We start from the raw sequence: 27,477 nt of genomic DNA on the forward strand, positions 1-27,477 counted from the left end.
ACAATTTAGTGCGTTGTAAACAGCCACCTGTCTGTAAAATTAATCAACTGATTCATATTTGAGCAGCCTAATGATGATACAGGTTTGATTTGTAGATTTATTATCAATAATCAACATCTGAATCAAAATATATCTGAATAAGTGTGAGGCATACTTTGTGATGTTTATCTCTCTTTTTTTTATCTGAAGGTTATGCATATGTGTTAGATACTAATGTTTTGTTGTTTTTTAACAGCCACAGTTCTCTATACAATAATACAAGACCCTGTGACGGTGGCTGATTAGAGACGGATGGTGTATTTCCAGAGTTGGTGAAATGACCAAGCACACCTTCTTGGTCATATGTGGTGATAAAAATGAAGGTATGTTTGATAAAGTTCTGTATTTGTTTCACAATAAGCTGAGAGGGTATTAGAGCATTAGAGAATAACAAATGACATGAAGGTGATAAGTTTTGTATTGTGGGTGAACTGTTACTTAAATAATGTTTTGCTCTTTGCTTTGCACTTTTCCTCTTCTGCTTATCCTAATATTTTAGATTATATTTGGACCTGAAATATCTGCTAGACTCCAGTAAAGGTGGCGTCAATACTGGACCTGAAAGGGCCTAACAAGTTGAATCTGGTAAAGAAACACGCACGCACGCACACGCTTACAGAAAACTGTAAGTTTATGAATATTTTTTACACTGTGGCCAATATTTTGGGGAAGTCAGCATCACTAAATGATATAAAAGATTTTAAGCTCCTCTAAATTTTGCTCCAAGTGTTGTGTTAAATTCAGGATTCTGGACAGACAGCTGCCTGTTTTTCCAGTTCTAGTCATAGTGGTTAACCTAATTGTTTTTGGAGATCCAACAGTGATGTATGTGTTTTTTCTACTTTTCCATATCCTGTCACCTCAACCAGCTGGGAGAGTCAAGTTGTGGATCATCATGTAGATTTTCAAAAGGTGAGTTTAGATTTCTTGAATGTTTTATTTACTTTAAATGATCTTTTAAATATATCATAGAATTTGATTGCAATTTGTTTTCAAACATTTTTCTTAGTCATGCTGGAGTCTTGAAGAGTTCTTAGATGAGCATCACCCTACAGTATATCCGTGCATCAGGAACCACCAGACGAGCGATCAGCAGCTACTACATCGTCATGGATAAAAAGGTCATCCTGTGGCTGGGAAGCACTTCATTCACAGGACATGCTTGATGAGATTTCCTAGCTCCAGTTTGTTTTCACACAAGTTTACAGCATTTATACCTTCATTTAAACTGCTGTGTTTGATATGGAGGACCAAGGAAATACCAGAAGTGAAAGATTTGCACGCCAAGTTGTTTAAAATGTAATTTCAGAAGAAAACTATGCGTTCAGAAGAAAACTACGAGTGACGCTATATTGAACTTTCAAATTGCTCTGATGAAACATCAAGTTTGGACCAAAGGACTAAAACAGCCTTTTTGAGCACTGGTCATACATATTTTGTTAATACTGTTGGTACTAATAAAACATTTAAAGCATATTTGACATTGTGGCATTTTAAAAACTGAATGAATTGTTGAAGTGGTGAATGTTTTCAAATAAAATGTTTTTTCTTTTGTAATTTACAGTCTATTTGACCTTTTTACCATATTTACACTCAAGAGAGTTGAATAAAATAACAATATATTACACCAGGCGGTGTTAAATATAGTTACATATTTTAACTCTGCCCAGAGTTAAAATTAACCCTTACTTCGGTGTCAATGTGCCAACCCTTTTGAAAGTGTTGATTTAACTCTGTTTTGAGTGGACCCCATGAGACACTTTCAAAGTGTTGAAATTAACACCCATAGAGTTGTTTTGGGTCCCCATATTTTGCTGTGTAGCACTCAAAAGTACATTATATAAGATAAAAAAACATGCAAATGGGTTGAGTGAGTGCAATAATAACCATGTGATTATGCACTGCCCAATATAGAAAAATAGCAAATCACTACATCATTATTATTATTATTATTATATTTTTATCATTTAAAGGGCCGAATTCTAACTAAAGAAAGTTAAATGTACTGATCAGTTTGTTGCCTAATATAACCAATATATAAAGACAGACTATTTAAACAGTTAAATGAAAAACAAGTGGAACCCAACATGAAGAAAATTATACTGTAGAGTAAAAGTGAAGATTGTGTTAGATATGTATATAACTTTTTGAAATATATATATATATATATATATATATATATATATATATATATATTAGGGCTGCTCGATTATGGGAAAAATCATAATCACGATTATTGATTATTTTGGTCATAATTGTAATCACGATTATTCAAAACGATTATCAGTTGAAGTTAAAATTATTTGTCCTCCTGTGAATTTATTTTTATAAAAAATATTTCCCAAATTATGTTTAACAGAGTTATTTTTATTTTATTTTATTTTATTTTTCTTCTGGAGAAAGGCTTATTTGTTTTATTTCAGTTAGATTAAAAGCATGTTTGAATATTTTGAAACCTATTTTAATAGCTTAATATTATTAGACCCTTTAAGCAATATGTTTGATTGTTTGCAGAAGAAACCACTGTTATACAATGACTTGTCTATTTACCCTAATTAAGCCTTTGAATGTCACTTTAAGCTGAATACTAGCATCTTGAAAAATATCTAGTAAAATATAATGTACTGTCGTCATAGCAAAGATAAAAGAAATCAGGTATTAGAAATGACTTATAAAATCTGTTATGTTTAAACTGCGCTTTAAGCATCTTCACTGTATTTTTGATTTTATAATTGATTAATGATAAAAACAGTGGGCAGCAGCAGGAATACCACACGCTGTCACTTTAAGAATAGTGCGGCTCTGATATGGTTTCTCTTTCACGTGTCTTTTGATTCTCAACTTGTTAGTTCATTACACAAATGAAGGTTAATATGAATAATCACTAAACGCCGCGCTCTGACACAAATGTGCATGTCTTGACCATTAAAGTGCTCACATTAAGATCGCGTTAGATGTGTGTGTGCTCTGCTGTCCGAGGCTAAGCGCGGCGCGTGCGCAAACACACATACACGCTAACTGTCCAAGGCTAAGCGCGGCGCGCACACACACAACAGCACGTGCTCTTTTGCGCTTTAAAAAATATGAATGATGCGCATCCCGTGCTGCAAAAGGTACACTACAGCACATGCTTTTAGTCATTTTCACGTGGAACTGAGCTTTGCAGAGGCAAAGAGTTTTCACACGTGTACAACTGGAAAGGGGGCGGTGCGTGATGGAATAATCGTTTATCTCAATTAATGCTTTTTTTATAATCGTTAAAAGCCATAATTGAAATCGGATTTTCGATTAATTATATATATATATAGACATATACATATATATATATATATATATATATATATATATATATATATATATATATATGTATATATGTATATATATATACAGTGCAGTATTTAAAATGTCCAGTAGGTGGACAAAACCACAAGTGGCGGCACAAAAAGTACAGTGATTCAAAAATGTATGTTTTGGTGGGCCGAATCTTGTTATATTTTTGATGTCAGTTGTGGGCCAGAGGGAGGAGAGAGGGGGGCATAAATGGGCTGTGTGTTGGCAGTTTCAGACATTACACTTCCATGCATTCAAGGCCTACAATGATACAAAAATCTATATGAAGCATACTATGAAGATAAAATCTGCAGAACAGAATAGCAGGCTACTAAATAAGGTAAAAGATGTCTCCGTTTCGTTGTTGTGTAATAAGTCAGACTGCCAAGACTTGATTGATTTTATAAATTCAGAAATGGTCACAATGGTCATATGCAAAGAAACATGTCCGACACTCCATAAAGCTGGACAAAATTGTCTTGAAGCAAGTCGAGGAGTTTGAATATCTTGGAACAGTGTTATCCCGTAAGGATCTCAACGCAAGGGTCGCCGCATCTGGCAGATTACATCATGCTTTAAACAGAGCTTTTCCGGGAAAGAGAGAAATCTCCAACAGAAATAAGCTAGCTGTTTATAACGCCACCTACATGCCTACTCTTACCTATGAGTGTGAGTCTCAGGCACTTACTAGCAGCAGGAACAACAGAAGGCAGGAGATAGAGATGAGGGCGCACTTACACTATGCTATGCGAACCGTGCCCAGGCGCGTTTCCCAGTTCAGTTGGCCGACTCTGGCCTGGTTGGAAGAGGTGTGCCAGAGCGTTGTTCACTTGGGTTTTAGCACGATACGCTTGTAGTGTGAGTGCAAAGTAGTGATGGGTCGTTCATGAACGATTTGTACATTTTGAACGAATCTTTAATATGACTCGGGAACTACGAGTCCTCTCAGGGAGTGATTCGTTCATCCGCGTGTGCGCACATTTGTGCAGGTAGTATCGTTAATTTCAAGTTTTCATCACATTGGCAGAAGCCAATCATACGCGTTTAGAGCCGGAAAAAGAATTGATCCGTTCATCTCTCGAGTCCTCTATCGGGTCTGAGTCACTCGTTCCTCACGGGCCAATCATACGCGTTTAGAGCCGGAAAAAGAATTGAACCGTTCATCTCTCGAGTCCTCGGGTTTGAGTCATTCTGTCACGTGATGAACGAACGATCATGGCTCCTATCGGCTTAGACTGTGCATTGATTAAGATTATATGTGACTGACAGTGTAACGTGAATGAACCCCTGACATTTGAAGACATGAAGAGGTGAGCTGAGCAAAGAGACAACAATGCCTTCATAGACAGAAGAGCAGGTAAACATTAAATTATTATTTTCTCCTTCTTATATTCTACTTATGACTTATTTGTCATGTGATCAACCTTTTGGGCTAGTTGTAGATGTGTTTGGAAGCAATTCGTAACATTTTAATAATATTTTGGCAAATTGAATCAAATGAACGAAATGACTCGAAAAAAGATTCGTTCATCTTGATGAACGAGACTCAAAGATCCGAGTCAGTAAAATGATCCGAACTTCCCATCACTAGTGCAAAGCATGCCTGAGCCCGAAACTGAAGACGAGACGTGCCTTTTAAGGGACTGTTTCATATGGATTTATTAATCATTCTTACGTTTCATGAATGCAAACTGTCGTAGTTTATTAAAGACGCAAACCCCTCGCTGCATGACAGCAGGTTTTCCTTTGAGAACTGGACAAGTTATGTTCAGCCCTGCTAATACATAAGAACTGATGGTCAATCTTAATTGGTTTATTAATTAAGAACAGATACCACAAACAACACTTGAGCAACTGTCACGGTCACACAAGGAAGACAAGGATGGTTATATCTTTAAGGGCATTTATTGGTGCCCTTAAGAAGGAGAGTGGTCCAGCAGAGGGAGAGCGATCTCACACACAGTTCATATGTATCAGAACTTCAGAAGTATCAGAACTTCAGTCAATCACCAGTTAAGCTTAGCCACTTCCCTTAAACAGATGTGTTTGCATCCACAGGTGAAGAGGGACATCCACGGATAAGTATGAGAGGAAAATGAGGTGAACCATCCAACTTCGATTCCAGCTGATTGATAAGCGAAGGAGGAGAGTATTTAGGGTGTGTGGTGATTGCGGGTGCAGGTAATCAGTATTCTGGTGATTGTTAACGGGTGTGGTGAGGAAGGAGCAGCAGGAACCAGCCGAGGATGTGACAACAACATCCAGGTAACCCTAAATAAAGTACTCTGCCTTGCAGTTGCAAGCTGCAATGTCAGGTTTTGCTATAATGCAGTCTTTACTGGGATTTCAGTGAAACATATTAAAGAACCATAAGGTTAACAGAAAGTCACAACAGTGTAGAATGTTTCTTGCTTGGTTAATCGGCAGGACAAAAAAAAAAACACTCGCATGGGCAAATCTAGATGAATGTTATTGGGGGTCATCTTTGGGTGAATGCTTGGCCATGTGTACTTTGAGGGTTCTTTTATGAACGAAACTCTTTCCACATCGATCACATTTAAAAGATTTCTCTGTGTGAACCCTCATGTGCTCGGTAAGGTAATCCTCACGCACAAAACTCTTTCCACACTGATCACATGCAAAAGGTTTATCTGTTCTGTGGAGCCACTTGTGTTGTTTAAGGTGAAATTTACGTAAAAAGCTCTTTCCACACTCATCACAAGTGAACGGCTTCTCTCCAGTGTGAATTTTCATGTGGCAAGCAAGGTTGTATTTACATTTAAAGTTTTTACCACATTGCGTGCAAGTGGGGGGCTTCTCTCCAGTGTGAACTCTCGAGTGGTGATTAAGGCCGGTTTTCTGGGTAAAACTCTTTCCACATTGTGCGCAAGTGTAAGGACTCTCTCCGGTGTGAACTCTCATGTGGACTCTAAAGTTTTCTGCTTTAGTGAATGTCTTTCCACAGGGTTGGCAGGCATAAGGCTTCTCTCCGGTGTGGACAGGAATGTGAGCCTTAAGGTTTTGTACTCGCCGGAATCTCTTTCCACAATGCTCACAGGCAAAAGGCTTCTCTCCGGTGTGAATTCTCATGTGGACCCTAAGGTTCTCTGCTTTGGTAAAACCAGTTCCACACTGTTGGCAGGCATAAGGCTTCTTTGTGGTGTGAAGAGTAATGTGAGCATTAAGATTTTGTATTCGCCGGAATGTCTTTCCACAATACTGACAAGAAAAAGGCTTCTCTCCGGTGTGAATTCTCATGTGCCCCTCAAGGTTGTTCTTTTGAGTGAATCTCTTTCCACACTCGGTACACCAGTAAGGCTTCTCTTTGGTGTGAGTTTTCCTGTGCCTGTCGAAATATGATTTTCTAGAGAAACTCTTTCCACACTGATCACATGTTATAAGGCTCTCTCCAGTGTGAATTCTCATGTGAGCTTCAAGGCTTGATTTCTGACAAAAAGGTTTTCCACACTCCTGACAAGGGAAATAACTGCTAGATTTGGTTTTCTCAGCACTTTCACATGAAGAGTTTTTTGTCACTGAAGATGGTTCATCAGGTAAGAAATCTTGGTGTTCCTCGTTCTGATCTTCCTCTTCCATTTTATACTGTTCCTGAGTCTCTTCTTTCAGCACCATCATCCCTAAAGTGAAGAAACATCAGTTAACCCCTTTTCAAAGAGACTACATGTATACAAAAGAGATGGTATACACAGAGAAAAGAAAGCAACCGCAGTGATCATTTTAATGTCATTGTGCTGAATGTTAAATGAATAAATTAGTCATGAATAAGAGCGTTTTGACGTGGTTGATTCCACCCCAACTCACCGATTGTTTGCATTCAAAGACTGAAACAATGAAGCTTTCATACCAAAACAAAGTTAAGTCGCAAGCTTTTTAGCTTTCAATTTCCAAAAGGCAAATATTTGACATGCCTATGACACACCGCCGTACATCAAATCGGAGGTCATATCTTTCAGTCATTCAGCCATCAAGGTACAGCTGCCACATGAGCACCAACTCGCGGACCCTTAAAAAGGAAACTGAAGCAGGTACCAGTCGACAGTTAAGAAAAGTTGCAATTTAGTGCTTGTAATCAGGTAAATTTGTTAAATAATGATGTTAGCCAGCAGCTAGCTTTCACCTGGTCACCCACTGAAGCCAAGCGGGGCTGAGCTTAGTTAGTTCCTGGATGGGAGACCACACGGGAAAGCTAAGTTGCGGTTGGGAGTAGTGTTAGTAAGGCCAGCAGGGTGCGCTTAACCTGAAGTCTGTGTGGGTCCTTACACCCCAATATATTGATCGGGACTCTATACTGCTCAGTGAGTACCGTCCTTCAATTGAGACATTAAACCAAGGTCCTGACTCTATGTGGTCTTTAAAAATGCCAGGATGTCCTTCGAAAAAGAGTAGGGGTTAAACCCCGGCACCCTGAACAAATTGACCCACTGGCCTCTGTCCATCATGGCCTCCTAACAGCCTTTGGAAACTCTGTCAAAATACAGCCCTGAAAGTTACAGGTGTGGGTGTATTTCAGACTACAATAGCATAATCAGAGGCTATTAATTTCCATTTTATTATATACAAGGCAGGGGTTGGACGATGAAACTAAAACACTGGCCAATTTAGTGTTGGAGGTTTCATGGATAAATTTGAGCAGCCTTGTGGCCAATTTTCCTTTCACATATTAACTTACAATACCTAAATAAAATATAGTGGCAGAACATCTGAATGGGTTTAAATTGAATGCCCTAAACCCTTGAACACCTGGGAACAACACTGTTGTGTAGTGTAGTTCCCTGGTGAACAAATGAAACCGACTCGCTTCCTGTCAAAATCAAAGGATCGAGAGCTCGACCATGTAAGCTTCCCTCGTTCATTTAATGAGTTGGAACACACTTTAAAATGGCATTGGAGATTTCTTGAGGGAACAAGTGAAAGGAAGTCTGTTAGTGCATGTCTAAAGGTGGTGTGAAATGCAACCTATGTTGTAGACTGGAGGTCTCTGCTGCTCTTGGAATTACTGCCTTGTCTGAAGGGCCCAGTGCGAGAGCCCCTGATGCCTTAGAAATGCTCTCATCTGCCTCGGACTCTGAGATGTTCTCTGGTTCTGAAGGCACAGGATTTTCACCCCTTTGAAACCTAAATCAGTTGTGCCCAAACTTGGACCAGGAGAGCCGGTGTCGTGCAGAGTTTAGATCTAACCCTAAAACTAGCTAATCAAGCTCTTACTAGGTACACTAGAAACTTCCAAACACGTGTGTTTAGGCAAATTGGAGATACACTCTGCAAGACACCCACCCTCCAGGAGTGGCTCATAAGGGTGGCAACATAAGCCTTTTGGGAATGGGTTGCACATGACATCATCCCTGCAATGTTAAATTCAGATGGACAACAGGTAATAATAAAGCAATCACTAACAGATCTTCAAAATGATCATGTTTTGCGTTGTTTATGGTTGCTCAAATCTGTCAAAACAAGAAACGAGTTATTTTATGAAAGAGTTGATATTGTTAGGTTATAGAGCAAGGGTATTAAAACATATTCCTGGAGTTCTACCTTCCTGCAGAGTCCAGCTCCAACCCTTATCAAACACAACTACACCAACTAAGTAGGATCAGGACAGGTGTGTTTGATCAAGGTTGGAAGCTTAACTCTACAGGAAGGTAGATGTCCAGGAACAGGTTTGGTACTTTTTGTTTAGCCTCTTGTCAACACAAAAAGAATCCAGTTGGAATAAAAATACATGTATTGACCTTCTTATTGACCTATGGTCAAGACATAGTAGCAAAAGACGCACACTACTTATGCAAAATGACTAAATATTTACAATCGGGAATAACTACAAACTAACACCAACTGCATTAACTGAACTTAAGTCAAATTACTAACATTGTGGGGTTGGACGAACGACTGAGATCATTTTATGGCAGTACTGAAGGGAAATTGCATTGGGGTAGTAACTCTGCAGTTGTTGTCATTACAGCTAGCCTCATATATCTGAGGTCTGCCTGTTATAAACTGACCGTAAATTAAATCTCTGAACAAGAAACAATCATAAATAATCAAAACCTAACGCCAGGGTCATTAAAAAGAGATACGATAAGCGTATTTTTCAAAATAGTCAGGCGATCAGTCCAGTGATAGTGTGTCCTTTACACTAGACATCTTGGTTGCTTGGAGTAAAAAACTGTGTGCGCTGTCCGTGCTGCATTGTTGTGTCACTGAAGAACCTTTTGTTATCCAGAAAACCCTAGGTTGGATGAAGGAAGACGCACAGATTCTTGTTGACAAGAGTGCACTTGCAGAAGTCTTGAAGGTCAGATGTGCGTAACTTGAATCTTATGTAACTTATTCCTTCCTGCTGGAGGAGGGATTGACCATTCCCGCCTTTCAAAATGCAGAGGTGTGATTGGGTCATTGCTCTTTAGGTGTATGCCATCACATCCCACCATTCCATTGTGTGGAGCTTGTTCCCCTTTTACCAAAATACTGTTAAATAAAACAGTGTCTTTGGGATCTTAGAGATGGTGCCCGTAATTTGAATCCAAGGCAAAAGACGTGTGCAGCCAAAGAACTGTGCTGGGTAAATTTACGTACGGTTGTCTCTTTCCAGGTCATGCAGAACCTCAGATCAGAGGAGTGTCCACATGGGAAAGCTTTTATTCCTTCCGGCTGAAATAGAGACTGATCATCGAACCATTCAAAATGCAGTGATGTTATTGGGTCATTGCTCTTCAGGTGTATGCCCATGATATCCCACCATTCCTTATTGTCTTATCCCAAAGTACACAGTTAAATCTGTAGGATCTTGGTTCAGTCCATTTCTTTTTAACACCTTTTTCAAAGTTCTTGTGATGTACTTGTCCCGAACTTCTGAATTGGTTGAGGTAAACACTAAATTTTGTGTGTCAGGAGGTGAGATCATGTTGGTTATTATTCCAGATGGTATTTCTACTGTGGGTGCACATTTCCCTGGATGAATATAGAGTGTGTGGTGTATGTTTCTTGGCGTTTTGTGGTATAAAGCAAACATGCTTTCTTTGTCGTTGGTGCTAGTTGGAACTGGTTTGGTGTCCTTGATGTCCCAGGGACTTCCAGACACAGAGAGCCGAGGTAAAGAATTATTGCATTGGGAATTAAATCAGCCCATTAAAAGGTTGTTGATTCAGAATCTTGTACTGTCTCGACATCAGGCACTTTCTTACGATTTGCTCATTTTATTGGTCTTTGAGGGTCCTTTTGCAGATCTGCTATCCTCAACTCAACAGGACTAAATGATTCCAGTTGTGACTGCCCTAATAAATAAAATCAGGGCTTGACATTAACTTTTTTGATCACCAGTCACTGTGGCTAGTAGTTTTCCACAGTTACTAGCCACTTGCCATTTTCACTAGCCACAATTTGTTGTTGAGAAAATATATTTTATATGCATAAATTTGGCTCAAGATCCCAGATCACCAGTTAACTATGCATACAACAACATATTAAAGCAATTTTATCGTTAAGGATGATTGTTAAACTATATTAACAAAAATAACAGCAAGCAAAAGAAATCGGGTGAAAAACATTCCGTGCGCAATAATGAAAGGATGATCCTGCGCACATGGTTAGGCCAATTAATAACCTGTTCAAAGAATGGTTAAAGCGAAAGCGGCAACAACTGCTGCTGCTTACAAAGAATCTCGAGCCCTTGAAGGACTGTGGGTGCACGAGCATCGAACTAGTTGCGTTTTCAGGGCACGGTTGCTTCGAGTGAGGAAACGGCACAGGAGCTTTTAAACACTTGCGTGCATCAAACCATCTGTGCTTGCGACACCCTCGTCAGTGAGTAAGGAAAGCCTGTGTCACCGTGGGCATGATCCTCTAATTCGTTATTCACCTGCTTTCTTTTGCTCGCGTGAAAAGCTGATTTTGTCAGTCTCGATTCTAAGATCACATTTGTACGCATATAGACAAACGGTCCGAAACTAACAGTCTAATCTAGTGACGCCGAGCCAGCACTGGCAATTTAAAAATGAGTTTCAGCCAGCAAAATTGGCTAGTGGGAGTGGCTGTCTAACCCGCCACAACCGAAATCTACCCCCATTTGGCGGGTGTTAATGTAAAGCCCTGAAGATAATATACACTATAAACAACACAAAACCCAGGTGAACATAAATAACTGGCATCCAATTATGTGCTGCAATGATCGTCTTGTTTTGCAATACCTAATCAACCTATCTACAATTTTTCAATTTAATTCATCCTTATTTCTATAGCGCTTTTACAATGTAGATTGCATCAAATAGCTTAACATAGAAGTTCTAGTAAATTGCGTCAGTTCAGTTTTCAGAGTTGAAGTTCAGCTTAGTCCAGTTGTGTTTGGTTTTATTTTCACTGCTGAAACTCCAAACACTGAAGAGCAAATCCATCAATGCGCAGCTCCACAAGTCCCAAACCAAGCAAGCCAGTGGCAAGGAACAAACTTCACCAGTTGACAAAAGGTAAAAAAAAACAAAACCTTGAGACAAACCAGGCTTAGTTGGGCATGACCATTTCTCCTCTGGATGTACCTTGGATGTCCAATGTGGAGAAGCTCCAGGTGTGAGACGGTCACCGGGTGGTGTACAGGCAGGTCCACGGTATCAATGTGGAGACTCGTCTGTCACTGGGCTCCATCAGTGACCAATTCTCCATGACCACCACAAAATAACCCCCTATATCCTCATTCACTATTCCTTACATACGTCCACTTGAAGGGGCGAATGAAAATGAGTGAGCGAATTAGAATTTCGAACGCCACTAGAGATGGCTGCTTGCTCAAATTCTTCTCTATTTAAGGGGTATGGAGGGAAGGCGATTTTAAACACAGGCCATGTCTTTTCAGGCATTTCAGTGGAGTAAACAACCATAATGTAAACGGAGATGTGGAAAAGCTGCTTCTGGATTAATCGGCAGGGCAAAAAAAGAAATGCTCACTTAGGCAAACCTAGAGGATTGTTATTGCAGCCAGACTTACAGAACTCAACTGAATGTCCGGCGATATGTAATTTGAGGCTCCTTTTCTGGGTGAAACTCTTTCCACACTGATGACATGCGATCTCTTTTGCGTGAATCTTCATGTGCTGGGTGAGGTAATCTTTACGTATAAAACTCTTGCCACACTGACCGCATATGAACGATTTATCTTCAGTGTGAATCTTCTTGTGCAGGTTAAGGTAGTCTTTACACGTGAAACGTTTTCCGCACTGATCACATATGAAAGATTTCTCTTTAGAGTGAGTCTTTGTGTGCTTGTCAAAGTGATCCTTGCGCACAAAACTCTTTCCACAGTGATCGCATGCGAACGGTTTCTCCCCAGAGTGACCGATGATGTGACACCGAAGGTGAAACTCCTTGGTGAAACTCTTTCCACACTGGACACACGAGAACGGCTTCTCTCCAGTGTGAGTCCTCATGTGGCAAACAAGGGAGTTTTTACGTTTGAAGTGTTTATTGCACTGCGTGCAAGGGAATCGCTTCTCTTCACTGTGAATCTTCATGTGGTGTCTCAGTTCGTTTTTCTGTGCAAAACTCTGTCCACATTGAGAGCAAGTGTAGGGCTTCTCTCCAGTGTGAACGGTGATGTGATATTTAAGGGTTTGTGATTGCCTGAATTTCCTTCCGCAGTACTCGCAGGCAAAAGGCTTCTCTCCGGTGTGAATTCTCATGTGCACTCTAAGGTTTTGCCTTTGACTGAAACTCTTGCCGCACTCCGCACAAGAGTAAGGCTTCTCTTTGGTGTGAACTCTCAAGTGCTTTTCAAAACCCGCTTTGCTACCGAAACTCTTTCCACACTGAAAACATACAAAAGATTCCTCTTTCGTGTGAATCTTTGTGTGCTGGCTGAGGTAATCCTTCCGTATAAAACTCTTTCCGCACTGAAAACACGTAAAAGAGTCCTCTTTTGTGTGGATCTTCATGTGCTGGCTGAGGTAATCCTTGCGTATAAAACTCTTTCCACACTGACCACACGTGAACGGTTTCTTTCCAGTGTGACGGATAATGTGAGACCTGAACAAATGCTTTTTTGAAAAACTCTTTCCACACTTTCGGCAGGTATGCGGCTTCTCTCCAGAGTGAACCATCATGTGAACTTTAAGATTTTGTGACTGGCTGAATCTCTTTCCACAATGCTGGCAGGCAAAAGGCTTCTCCCCAGTGTGAACTCTCATGTGCACCTCAAGGCAGTGCTTTTGACTGAATCTCTTTCCGCACTCAGCACACGAGTAAGGCTTCTCTCCGGTGTGAGTTCTCATGTGCTTTTCAAATCTTGCCTTTGTATTGAAACTCTTTCCACAGTGCTCACATGTGGAAAGGTTCTCCCCAGTGTGAGTTCTCATGTGAATTTTAAGGCTTTGTTTTAGACTAAAAGTTTTTCCACACTGAGAACAGGTACATTTGCTTTTCTCGGCTGTTTCGCACGAAGTGCTTTTTGTCACTGGGGGGTTTTCGTCAGTCATCATAACTAGGGATTTCTGATCTTTCTCATCCATTTCATTCAGTTCCCGAGTTTCTTCTTTCAGCGCCATCGCCCCTAAAGTGAAAAAACACTAGTTAACCCCAGTTTGAAGGCACAAAACGGCAGAAATGAAAACCCCCACAGAACATCCAAACTATGGAGTGCGACACGGCTCAGTATTGGTTCTTTTTTCTTGAAAAAGTTTCCACTGAAAAGCAATAATATTTATATTATATGTAATATTTAAATAATATTTATAAATATATGTTTTTGTTGTCATGGAGGGTAAATCTTACGCTGCGTTCACACCAGAAGCGGAAGAAGCATTAAGCGCAAGTGATTTACATGTAAAGTTAATGTAAAGACACAAATAGATATCCTGCGGCGCGATTCACGCGAAGGAATCAGCGCGTGTTGATCGTTTTTGCGCGATTGATGAGCGTATTGCGTGTTTCAGGCAAATCACTCAAGTTTGAAAATCTGAACTTCAGCGAACATTCGCGCCGCATTACCCAAAAAGGAGCTTGCTCTTGTGAAGGCGTGTTAATGGCATAGCGCTTGTAGTTGGTGTCCGAGGGAAAATATTCCTGCCGACACCGGACCCCAGTTCATCAAACTGGGCTTGGCTCAGTCAGAAACCCTCCATCATCCAGGTATAGTTTCTGGAGGAGTTTATAAACTCAGAGCTGGGTACACCTCTGAAAGGATCTAGTTCAGCGGTTCCCAACAGGGAGGTCCCGGCCCACAAGGGGGCCTTAGTGAGCTTTGTGGGGTTTTTTTTTAGCCGTGGACAATTAGGAGAACAATCATGTCGCTTGGTTCATTTAATCCCCTGGCTGACCAAAAAAAATTGACAAATTTGTAATTCCTCCTCCACAAAAAAGAGTCTCACTGATTCGCCTCCAGCAGCTAATACTATTGACCCAAGCATTCTGGAACCAGGTGAGGAAACTCCAAACAGGTCGCAGCGCTAGCTATTCACCTTATTCTCCGCCGACAAGTGGGCGCTGTCATTTGAATCTTTTTGGCTTGAGACTTCCGGTGTCATTCACTTCCATTTATTTTTTGACGTTAGAAACTGATCATTACGCAGCTTGATGTCGCAGTTTGATATTTTCTTATTATATTATTCTACTTGGTCTGTATAGTTATGCAAACATTTGTTTGTAGAGCAAGTAGTTTGACCGTTTTCTGACGTTTATTATTCCTAGTCATTTCTCCCATAGGCGACTGAATCGGAAGTTCTAGGACAATCGCGAAAACAGGCGCACTTCCGCATTTTAGAATCAGGTCAATACTGGAACAGCAAAATGCAGGAAATGCCAAAATAGTTACCTGAACTATGGGTTTTATCCCATTTTCTCCAAGCAAGGAGTCGCAAGAGAGGCATTTTTTGAGCGCAAGGCAAAAGAATTGACACACACACCAAATGAGATGAAGGACGTCACAGCTACTGATGAGAAACTTTTATAAAATTGGCAACTAATATAGGGCCGATTTAAATGCAAAAGACTTATGTTTTTTAGTTACACATGACCTACTGATGTTTTGCTTTTATATTTGACATTAGGCTATTATTTGTGCATAAACATATCTAGATATAAAAATAAACAAACTTTGTTTGAATTTTTTTTTTTTATCATTACAGTAAAGTGCAAACTTATACAAGCTATAATATCATTAAATGTTGAGGAGGGCCTTACAATATTTTCCATGGGACAAGGAGGTCTCAGTCAAAAAAAAAAGGTTGGGAACCACTGATCTAGTGGACTCAGACACGGCGTCAAACATATCAATGCTGTTTTTCAGCCTTCATAAAGCACATAAACACAGCTATTCTCTTAATAAAATCCATGTTAGCCATTTAGCAGCGAAGCTAGAGTCACCGGGCTGACAGAAACCCATCATGGTTTGACTCTTGGCGCTTGCCTTGGGCGTAGCTGTGCATTTATATTTCTGCATGCTGTTTGTGTTGCTCTGCAACAACACTTCTGAAACGCTAGCTGGCAGTGGGTCATGTTCCTCTGCGTCGAGTTTCTTTGTGTGTGTTTTGTTTTACAAAATGTTCAAGTAGCTAAAAGTCGGTCTGGGAACCGTCAGACATGTGACAATTTTAATCATAAGGTAAACACAAAACAACAGTTTTCATCTGGAGCTCCATCGGGTAACTCGTTTAAACACTCGCTCCATTGAGCTCGCGGCTCTCAGCACTGGCCACACTTGTCGCAGCCACCATGCCGACCAATCAAAGCTTGCGCTATGTGTCGTTGTGACGCGTAGTTACATTTTTTGAGAGCGGAGCAACCTACACCCACAGTGAGGGCAAAACAACTTGACAAAGTATATATTGGCCTTAATAGTCAACTAATCTATAGTCAACCGAAACACGAAAGTTGACATTGGTTGGTTAGTCATTGCTGGATGCAATTCACAGCGGAGCGTCTGTTGTGAAGTGAATTTCACGCACGAATGAAGTGGATTTGATGTGCAAATAAAGTGAGTAAACTCAATGTTCACGTGTATATTTACGCGCGAATAGCGCGATTTAGCGGTGGTTTCCGCGTCTGGTCAGGTACACTTCAGAGTTTAGCTCTAAAATCTTTTGTTTTAATTTGTTTCAAAATGGTGCGTGTCGGTATACAATTTTTTAAACACTCCACCACCGCCATGCTGCAGTAGACGAGGTTGTATCAAACTGCTATCTAGTATCCCTCTAAACGCAACAATATCGCCTGAGAGAGAAGTACAGTTTCAATAAAATATGGCAAAGAGCCTTCTCCATGAGAAGTGCCACCAAGGCGAGTCTCATCTTGTGTTCTGTTTGCATGAACAGACACTAGTCCCTTCCACACATACAGACCTTTCCGGAAAATTACCAACAATTTTCTGGAAAGGTCTGTATGTGCGAACAGGCCCTTTTTGATAATACTGGTAAATTTGTTCCGGCTATTTTCCGGAAAGAGCAGTTGTAACATTACCGTAATTTGCCGGAACGCTGCGCTGTGTGAACGCAGAAGGAAGATTGCTGGAAAGAGCGCATTCACGTCTAGAATGCGCTGATGTAAGGCATCTACTTTAGTCAATCAGAACACACATTCACGTCTGTGCGGTTTATGAGATTAAAAACCTGTGAATATTTTTCTAGAAACATTTAGCTGCTAGATGTTAGTCAGAACACGTTTCTATGTTCCTTTTTAATGCCAAATTGGTAACGTTCCATTCACATCGGGCATCAACGCTTCCTATTCACTTTGAATGGGTGATGTCAGGCTGTTGCCAAACTGCATTGTGGATCTGTTAGCACTGCTTCAGTGGCGTTGCTTGCTGCAGAAGTTGGGAACTTCTCAACTTTTCAAGTGGCAACTGATGCGTCAGCCAATCAGGTCGTTTATGCACATCATTATCTAAGTCAGTAGTCGATTGCGGACTAATTTCACCAATTATCGCGTCAGCCCCAACTTCAGACATGCCCTCTGTCAAGCGTTGACGCTGAAGTCCAGTGTGAATGGGCTGTAAAACGAAATCGATAAAATGCTTATAATAAGCCGTTGTTTGTTTATCTTCAAGTTCTGATGTGCACACACACTAGGGTTGTAACAATATACCGGTATGACGGTTTACCACAATTTGAACGTGCACGATTATCATACCATGAACAATTGCATATCAACGGTTTTAACCCTTAAAGAGCGAGACAGCCGCCCGCGGCTAAAAATAAGTATTGCTCTTAAATGTTTAATAACTTTTGATCCGCTGATCAGATTCATACAATTCAAAGATTGGCATAAAGAAGAGAATCTCAGCTTTCCAGTGCTGTATCACATCACATTCGCGGACTTTCAGAGGCTCCGGAATCAGTGCGGTTACGTCATCAACATTTGACAACGCTGATTTGACAAAGAAACGCTCGTCACTGTGTCTCCGGACAAATCAGACATGATACATTGATGCATTGTCCCTCCTCCATGCCCAGATTGGTTCAAACTCGCTATATCACAACCAATAAGCATAGGTTTCGCTTTTGTTTGTGGACCAAGCTTTTTGAACAACACGGAATGAGAGATAGGCATACATTTATGCGCGGCTAAATAAAACGCAAAAAAAAAAAGTTTTGCATGAAATAACTCTCATACTAAGTACTTTTGCATGCACAGCAGCACAGAAACATGACAAAACAGTGACACAGCAAAGACGAACTGCTGCTCTTGCTGTTTTCAAAAGACACAAATGAAGGTGCAGCTGTTTGTCTGCATTGCAGACAACCATATCCATATCCATATCCACAGACAACCATATCCATGCTGGCACATAAAACCTAAGGATGTTCCATATTGAATCTAGTTTCGTTATGTAACTATTTATAGTATAGTAAATATTTATATCTATTTTTTACTGAGGATTTGCACCATGTTTATTTGGACTTTATTTGGACTTTGACACATTATTTATTATTTACTTATTTTTATTTGTTCATTGTAAGTGGTGTTGTTTATAGTAACTAAAAATATATTATTTGGAAAAAGTCAAATTTGCTTCACTGTTCTATTATTTTGTAACATTTGTAACATACCGTATACCGCGAAACCGTCAAACCGTGGTATTGTTTTAGACGATTATCATACCGTGAAAAATTCATACCGTTACAACCCTAACACACACACACACACACACTCATATTATGTATATCTCGACAAGCGAAAGTGTTTCTCTTTATGTTTTCATCGAAGTTGTTCACAATACTTATCTATCCACAGAGTTTGTGATGTAGTCAAATGTTTACAAGTACAAGCGCAGCCATTTAGAGGTCATTTCTGGTTAATGATGTCAGAATTGACCAGTATTTTGGAATGGTTGAGTGAATGCTCTTTTCCAGAAAAAATCCGTAACGTCCTCGCCTTTGTGAACAGCGCCTTTTGCAGCAAAGTCGTTCCGGAAATTTTCCTGATATTTACCGGTACCACTGTGTGAAAGGGGCTACTGACTGGCATCGTCAGTGTGCATGAACTCACAGAAAAGTGATCCGAGAGAAGTCAAAGTGATCCCTGAGGCTCTATCGGAAATTCTAAATTGACCCAAAACAAATTCATATGAGTGCTAAGATTGCCAATGAAAATTCAGAAATATGGCTTAACCAGTTTACTAAGAGCGGCAAAAAGCTTATAAAAAAACAAAACTAAAGACACGGTGGGATTCTAGTCTAGGTGAACGCCCCCATCAAGAGCTTTAAACTTTTCCCCATTCTGCGACAGATGCAAAATTAACAAGGCTTCCTTGTCACACATGTTTTGGTTTTGTCCTAAATTATTTGTTTTTTGGACTGCCATATTTGATTTTTTTTCAAAGGTTTTTAAAAAGGAGGTTAAGCCAGATCATTGCCTAGCAATTCTTGGATACTCTGGGGCATTGAACACTTTTCCAAGTTTCCAACAGCGACCTCTATTGATCGGCATGATTCTTGCAAAAAAAAAAAAAAAACTATTTTATTAAACTGGAAATCCCCAGACTCCTAATGTTTTAAAGCTTGGTTGGGTGAATTGTCTCACGTCATACAACTGGAGAGGATACATTCCCTGGAGCCCAAATCTCATCTGCAATTTCAAACTGCCTGGCAACCCTTTCTGGATTTCCTCAAAACTGAATAGTGCACTACTACTCTCATAGTAATGACTGAATTTACTATGTTGTTAATTCATAATATTGTGTTGACTATGTTAAATGTCCCTAACTTATTCATTTATTTATGTAATTTTTCATTTTTTTGTTTTTTATTTATTTTTTGGGGGGGGGGGGGGGGTCCAATTTATTTTATTATTATTTTTTTTTCTTCTTCTTCTTCTCTGTTGATACATTATGTAAAACCGTTTAAAATAAAATAATTAAAAAAAAAAAAGGAAAAAAAAGAGCCTTTAAACTTTCTCCGCAAGCGATCAAATACATCTCTACCAATTCTGCTTCTGGACTATCCAGTGTAATCATGTGGCTAGTGTTGTTTTGACAGTTCTGTCTGACCTCTGTGGAATTAGTCAGTTGAACACAAAATATTTTTAAAGCTCAAGAACCAAAGAGATCTTCTACATTTCCTACATGACATTATAGGGGTGGGAATCTTAGGGCGCCGTTGCATCTTTTGCTTTAACACAGATTTTGTTTTCTTCTTTCTATCTTTAAAGCAAAGTAATTGTAACGACCCATAATGACTTCACTTCCAAGATCTTTAATCAATAAACAAATGCAAGTGATCAGGCAAGTCAACAAGGTTGAAAAGAACAGGAAATGCATTAAAATCACCTGCTTGGTAGCTAGGGCTGCCCCTCTAAAGGCTGGTTTATACTTCTGCGTCAAGCGATTGATGTGACCCTAGGCCAGTGGTCACCAAACTTGTTCCTGGAGGGCCGATGTCCTGCGGATTTTAGCTCCAACCCTAATCAAACACACCCGAACAAGCTAATCAAGGTCTTACTAGGTATACTTGAAACATCCAGGCAGGTGTGTTGAAGCAAGTTGGAGCTAAATCCTGCAGGGACACCGGCCCTCCAGGACCGAGATTGGTGACCCCTGCCCTGGACGCTAGCCTTGGGCGTAGCTGTGCATTTATACTTCTGCATGCTGTTTGTGTTGCTCTGCAACAACACTTCTGAAACGCTAGCTGGCAGTGGGTTATGTTCCTTTGCGTCGAGTTTCTTTGTGGGTGTTTTGTTTTATCTGAACGCTACCTTAATGTACAAGTAGCTCAGTCTAGGAACCGGCAGACGTGCAACAATTTTAATCATAAGGTTATTCACAAAACAACAATTTTCATCTGGAGCTCCATCGGGTAACTATCATGTAAACACTCGCTCCATCGAGCTCGCGGCTCTCAGCGGTGGCCACACTTGTCGCAGCCACCATGCCGACCAATCAAAGCTTGCGATATGTGTCGTTGTGACGCATAGTTAATTTTTTTTGAGACTGCCTGCTCTGTTCCAAAATTAAACCAGTTTCCGATTGCTCCCGCGCTTTATTCGGAAATTTATACAGAAATCTGGTCGGGTCCCACAGTTCCCGCGATACAGCCGCGGAAATGCAGACCTCTACTGTGAATGAATGAAGAATGATTGACAGGCGCAGCTGAGTGAAGCGCTGAACTGAACATGAATTAAAGCACTGGAGTATTCATCTGTTTTACATTCAACTATAGAATGGCTTCAGAACATTTGGGATATAGTAGGCCTACACGACGACTTCCTAGTGTTTTTTAATAGGCTACATTCATGGCTTTTGTTGGCCTATAATTTACACAGAATTTATTTATGGATACCCGATCCAGCAAAAATATGGGGTATCGAACCGATATCCGATCCAAGTATCGTGATCAGTCCATCTCTAACCCTAACCTGCCTAATTAACCTAGTTAAGCCTTTAAATGTCACTTTTAGCTGTATGGAAGTGTCTTGAACAATATCTAGTAAAATAAGAAATTAGAAATGTGTTGAAAAAATCGTTTCTTCGTTAAAACAGAAATTGGGGGGAAAAATAAACAGGGGAGCTAATAATTCTGACTTCAACTGTATGTATGTATGTATGTGTATATATATATATACATATATATTTATAGAACAGTTCTGTCTGGTTCTTAAATCTGATTGGCTGATAGCCGTGAGATATTTTGCCCGTAACAGCACACAAAGTCCTCTTTACCTTTGTGTATTATAGTGATGCACTGCAGATAATCCACGGGTTGGGTTATAAAAAAAAATACATTATGATTAAGTGCGGGTCGGTTGCGGGTGTATTTAGCGGGACATGGCAGTGGACCTGCGAAAAAGCAGAGTGGGCTTTGCAGAATGGGAAGATGAGACGACCAAAATACTGGATGAAGAGTAGCCAACTGTTCAAATTTTCAGTTAGAGGAGTCATCAGAGGAAAACCTGCAATCGTTTTTAGAGAAACAAAATCGCTTATTTCCACAACTGCATCGCCTTGCGAGGAGAATATTGTTCATTCCTACAACAAGAGCTGCAACCGAATGCTCATTCACTGCAGCTGGCCGCATTTAGAGGCAAGGCGGAATCGCCCGAATCCAGGCACAGTAGATGCAGTTCTGTTTTTGCAGAGTGCGAAGAAAAAGGCCAAGTAAACATAACATAGCTGCCGTTTAGGCTGAAGTGGCATCGTTTTTGTTATCTTGTTCCTGTATCTGTAAAAGCTAAAATGTCTTATTTTTACTTTCTTTATCGATTTGAAAATGAAGAAAATGTTGTCTAAAAGCAAACTTTTGTTTTTATAAATAAATGTTTATTTAAAAACGTTAACGATTACCCCCCTGGTCCTAACTTTGGTCCGCGACAATCACCCCACCGCCCGGGTCCTCGTTGTCGTATGCGCAATCACACCACCATCTCTCGTTTTCGCTTTCGGTATGAGGGCGGCATGATCATCTTTTGCCTAGAGCTCCAGTTCAGTGACCTATCATGCTTAAAACAAAGAAATATTAAAGAGACGACCGGGTGCGAAAACATAAATCAGATAAAACTATATGTGCGAGTGGATGATTAGTATGAAGCCGCGGATTCGGGTGTCATTTCAGCTGATCCGCGCATCTCTATTGTATTACTCCGCCCACATACAAGCAGAGGACGGTCTACAGTTTGACAAATAGTCCTGCCTTTGGGCAACATAATGTACTTTTAGGGTATTTTAGTCGAGAATGTAGTCGTTTAGATTGTAACTATGCAGTTTATTTATAACAGTTTGACAAATAGTCCTGCCGTTGGGCAACATAATGTACTTTTAGGGCTATTTTAGTCGAGAATGTAGTCGTTTAGATTGTAACTATGCAGTTTATTTATAACAGTTTGACAAATAGTCCTGCCGTTGGGCAACATAATGTACTTTTAGGGCTATTTTAGTCGAGAATGTAGTCGTTTAGATTGTAACTATGCAGTTTATTTATAACAGTTTGACAAATAGTCCTGCCGTTGGGCAACATAATGTACTTTTAGGGCTATTTTAGTCGAGAATGTAGTCGTTTAGATTGTAACTATGCAGTTTATTTATAACAGTTTGACAAATAGTCCTGCCGTTGGGCAACATAATGTACTTTTAGGGCTATTTTAGTCCAGAATGTAGTTGTTTAGATTGTAACTATGCAGTTTATTTATAACAGTTTGACAAATAGTCCTGCTGTTCGGCAACATAATGTACTTTTAGGGCTATTTTAGTCGAGAATGTAGTCGTTTAGATTGTAACTATGCAATTTATTTATAACAGTTTGACAAATAGTCCTGCCGTTGGGCAACATAATGTACTTTTAGGGCTATTTTAGTCGAGAATGTAGTCGTTTAGATTGTAACTATGCAGTTTATTTATAACAGTTTGACAAATAGTCCTGCCGTTGGGCAACATAATGTACTTTTAGGGCTATTTTAGTCGAGAATGTAGTCGTTTAGATTGTAACTATGCAGTTTATTTATAACAGTTTGACAAATAGTCCTGCCGTTGGGCAACATAATGTACTTTTAGGGCTATTTTAGTCGAGAATGTAGTCGTTTAGATTGTAACTATGCAGTTTATTTATAACAGTTTGACAAATAGTCCTGCCGTTGGGCAACATAATGTACTTTTAGGGCTATTTTAGTCGAGAATGTAGTCGTTTAGATTGTAACTATGCAGTTTATTTATAACAGTTTGACAAATAGTCCTGCCGTTGGGCAACATAATGTACTTTTAGGGCTATTTTAGTCGAGAATGTAGTCGTTTAGATTGTAACTATGCAGTTTATTTATAACAGTTTGACAAATAGTCCTGCCGTTGGGCAACATAATGTACTTTAGGGCTATTTTAGTCGAGAATGTAGTCGTTTAGATTGTAACTATGCAGTTTATTTATAACAGTTTGACAAATAGTCCTGCCGTTGGGCAACATAATGTACTTTTAGGGCTATTTTAGTCGAGAATGTAGTCGTTTAGATTGTAACTATGCAGTTTATTCATAACAGTTTGACAAATAGTCCTGCCGTTGGGCAACATAATGTACTTTTAGGGCTATTTTAGTCGAGAATGTAGTCGTTTAGATTGTACCTATGCAGTTTATTCATAACAGTTTGACAAATAGTCCAGCCGTTCGGCAACATAATGTACTTTTAGGGCAATTTTAGTCGAGAATGTAGTTGTTTAGATTGTAACTATGCAGTTTATTTATAACAGTTTGACAAATAGTCCTGCTGTTGGGCAACATAATGTACTTTTAGGGCTATTTTAGTCGAGAATGTAGTCGTTTAGATTGTAACTATGCAGTTTATTTATAACAGTTTGACAAATAGTCCTGCCGTTGGGCAACATAATGTACTTTTAGGGCTATTTTAGTCGAGAATGTAGTTGTTTAATATAGTATTAATATAGTATTTTAATAGTTACTTTCCTATCCTGGTTCTCAACAGTGCTATTCAGAGATCTCACCCCAGAACATCCTATCCTTATCGCAAACACAACAGCAGTCTGGTAGTGATTGTGTTGCTTTTTTCAGGGTAATTATTGTGATATCCCGATTGCAACAGAGAAATACTGTAGACTGAAATAGACTAGGGAGATATCTCTGTAGACTGATGGCATTTCATGTCATGTTTAACCTTATAATCTTAAAATGTGAGCAAAATCAGCTGTTTTATCATCACTTTATACATTACGCTACAGAGAGTCTTTCAAACACTGGCTCTAAAGTGATGTTGCGGAATTAGTAACAGCTTCTGCAGTTCTGACGTCAGCTGCAGATGTGTATCCAAGTGTTTGATTTTCTGTTTATATACACAATTGTGCCGTCGAACTGTTCCATAAACACAATATCACACTCGTAGCGGTGCGATGTGGATGTATATCAGCACTGGTGGGACACTAAGGCACTTTGTCTACAGCCTCGAGCCAACGCACGCCTCCCACCAGTACCGATATATAGCCATATTGCACTGCTACTCGTGATTATATATATATATATATATATATATATATATATATATATATATATATATATATATATATATATAACTCCGGGCTTGACATTGAGATTTATACAATTATTACTAATTTAACATGTGACACTGTGCAAATCGCAAGCAGGATCTTCTCAAGTTCGCCTGAAGGAAGTGTTAGCATTTGCCTGATCATGCGAATTACTTTGTCAAATTAAACCCCTTACCAAGACACTCACATGACTTACTCCAAAAATATTTTTAATTTATTTAGAGCAGCACACGTTAGATAATCAAACGACTGGGAGTTAAACTTTGAGGTATAAAAACTAACCTGTTTGTTCCTCACGATCTTCACGCTTCAGTGTGAACACTTCTGTAATCCTCAGATCGTCACTCTCCTCTTTAATAAACGCCATCTTTATAATAGTAGATGATAATAAAGAGCAGATCTCCCGTGTTTAGACACTTTACCCTGTTTAAGATGAGAAAAAAAAACAGAAATAAGCAATTATATATATATATATATATATAAGGTTTACCATTATATTTAATATTGAACTTTAATGACTAGCTTGTGTGTATTTACACTGTTTTGACTAGCGGGTAATTCGATCAATTTGTTGAATCATTTAAGAAACTGTTGATTCAAATAATTTTTTTTTTTTTTTTTTTTACAATAACATCATAAAGTCCAAGGGATCACAGACAGAATTTAAAAAGTGTCAATAATATACAAAGCCATAAGAAAAAAAACATTAAAAAGCACATACAAACATAAATACCATTATAGAAAAAGGAAGAAAAAAAATAGAATTATAGTATTATCAATAATGAAGTAATAATACTAAAATACTAAATTAAGCAAATTAATTAAATTACAATGACACTTAAACAAAGAATCACAAGGAAAGCAGCTATAACCGAGGATCTTCTTTAAATACATCTGTATAATATTTTAGGAATCTTACAGATTTTTTTTAATCTTAATAAAATGAAGTGATTTTAGGAAATAGCTAAATTCTATTGTAAAATGAGCAAAGGATGGGTAATTATTTGCGAATTTCTGTTTGTGAATGGAAAAACTTGCCATATAAGATAAAAAAATGTAGAATATGTTCCAGCGGGTTTATATTTTGGGTTATTATAATAGAAAATAATGTCTTTAAGACTAAAGCAATTCACAGCACTGGCAGAATCATATATATGAGAACCTAGGAGTGACCACCCTGCTTAAAAAACAGCTTAAACCAGCCTAGGCTGGTTGGCTGGTTTTAGAGGGGTTTTGGCCACTTCCAGGCTGGTTTCCAGCCTGGTCTTAGCTGGTCAGGCAGGAAAATGACCAGCTAAAACCAGCTTGATCAGCCTGGTTTAAGCTGGACATAGCTGGGTTTGGTTGGGCTCCCAGTCTGATTAGGCTGGTCAAGCTGGTCATTCAGTAGGGCAAAATATTTTCAGTAGGGAAAAACTGCTTGGATATTGGACAATCACAAAAACATAAGCACTAGTGTCTCCTCTGCTTGTTTGCAGATGTCCAAAAATTAGGAAATACTAGAATTGACAGGGTAAATATGCGAACATTTGAAAATGTGTTTCTTTTGCCTTGTTGTAAATGCAATATTTCCCAGGTAAAAGTCAGGTTCTATTCCAGTAGTTGATTCATATGACTCGGGGTTTTGAAATAGGTTTTTCCTCATCTCTAATCGCCAGTGACTGAATTCATGTTTACTAACAGAGTCATGATGCAGAGCCTTTTCTGCTAACGTTACTCGCTTTCATATTACACTCGCGTAAGTTGTTTTTCAGATTAAAGCATTGCAATGTTACATTTGACGACAGTCCGCTTAGCATCGCTTATGAAATAAACTACAATTTAGTTTGAACAAATTGAATTAAAACGTTGCAAAACACAAACCTTTCTTTTTGTTTACCTCAAACACGGGAGCGCGACACGGAATTATGACGTCATAGGTCAGTACCAAAATAAGAGTCTAGAGTAAGCAAGACTATATATTAGTAATACAACCTGCTAAACTGTATAGGCTGTGTTTCAAAATGTGTATGTATATATATATATATATATATATATATATATATATATATATATATATATATATATATATATATATATATATCCCCCTTTTTTTTAATTTCCCAAACGTTGTTTAACAGAGTAAGGACATTTTCACAGTATGTCTGATAATATGTTTTCTTCTGGAGAAAGTCTTGTTTTATTTTGGCTAAAATAAAAGCAGTTTTAAATTTTTTAAAGCATTTTAAGGACAAAACTATTAGCCCCTTTAAGCTATATTTTTGACCATCGATGTACAATAACTTGCCTAATTACCCTAACCTGTCCAGTTAACCCAATTAACCTAGTTAAGCCTTTAAATGTCACTTTAAGCTGTATAGAAGTGTCTTGAAAAATATGTAGTCAAATATTATTTACTGTCATCATGGCAAAGATAAAATAAATCAGTTATTAGAAATGAGTTATTAAAATGATTATGTTTAGAAATGTGCTGAAAAAAATCTCTCCGTTAAACAGGAATTGGGGAGAAAAAATAAACAGGGGGCGAATAATTTTGACTTTAACTGTATATATAAGCAACACCTTTCATTATGATACGAACAATTAAAACAAGTACATAATGAAACATAATAATAATTGATTAAATATATTACATAA

General features: G+C 38.9%; 2 protein-coding genes and 1 long non-coding RNA gene across 10 annotated transcripts in view; 1 reads left to right on the plus strand and 2 right to left on the minus strand.

Annotated features, from left to right (window-relative positions):
- Positions 1 to 27,477, plus strand: part of zgc:152938 — a 422,541-nt gene that overhangs the window by 387,779 nt on the left and 7,285 nt on the right. The gene's annotated exons all lie outside the window — the stretch shown is intronic.
- Positions 5,167 to 26,749, minus strand: si:ch73-120g24.4. 8 transcript variants are annotated; one of them, XM_087245658.2, is made up of 4 exons: positions 7,508 to 12,324; positions 7,353 to 7,393; positions 7,235 to 7,298; positions 5,168 to 7,007 (listed from the first exon to the last, which is right to left on the minus strand). In XM_087245658.2, exon 4 carries the CDS (start codon positions 7,003 to 7,005, stop codon positions 5,839 to 5,841), a length of 1,167 nt encoding a protein of 388 aa, XP_087101784.1. In that variant the 5' UTR covers positions 7,006 to 7,007; positions 7,235 to 7,298; positions 7,353 to 7,393; positions 7,508 to 12,324; the 3' UTR covers positions 5,168 to 5,838. The 8 variants fall into 8 exon arrangements, with proteins under 8 accessions (NP_001428632.1, XP_087101784.1, XP_087101782.1 ...); XM_087245656.2 differs by having other exon boundaries at positions 7,192 to 7,298; NM_001441703.1 differs by lacking the exons at positions 7,235 to 7,298; positions 7,353 to 7,393; positions 7,508 to 12,324 and adding exons at positions 25,123 to 25,263; positions 26,704 to 26,749 and having other exon boundaries at positions 5,167 to 7,007.
- Positions 19,593 to 22,449, minus strand: LOC148682391 (uncharacterized). Its single transcript, XR_015943046.1, has 2 exons — positions 19,906 to 22,449; positions 19,593 to 19,855 (listed from the first exon to the last, which is right to left on the minus strand). It is a non-coding gene; the product is annotated as an uncharacterized LOC148682391 (long non-coding RNA).

This window comes from Danio rerio, chromosome 4, assembly GCF_052040795.2.
Source record: "Danio rerio strain M-AB ecotype USA chromosome 4, GRCz13ab, whole genome shotgun sequence".
NCBI lineage: Eukaryota > Metazoa > Chordata > Actinopteri > Cypriniformes > Danionidae > Danio > Danio rerio.

Coding starts and splice junctions, on each gene's coding strand:
- si:ch73-120g24.4 (NM_001441703.1), bottom strand. CDS start 25,207: ATGGCGTTTATTAAAGAGGAGAGTGACGATCTGAGGATTACAGAAGTG. Junction 7,008..25,122: donor AGATCGTGAGGAACAAACAG/GTTAGTTTTTAT, acceptor TCTTCACTTTAG/GGATGATGGTGCTGAAAGAA.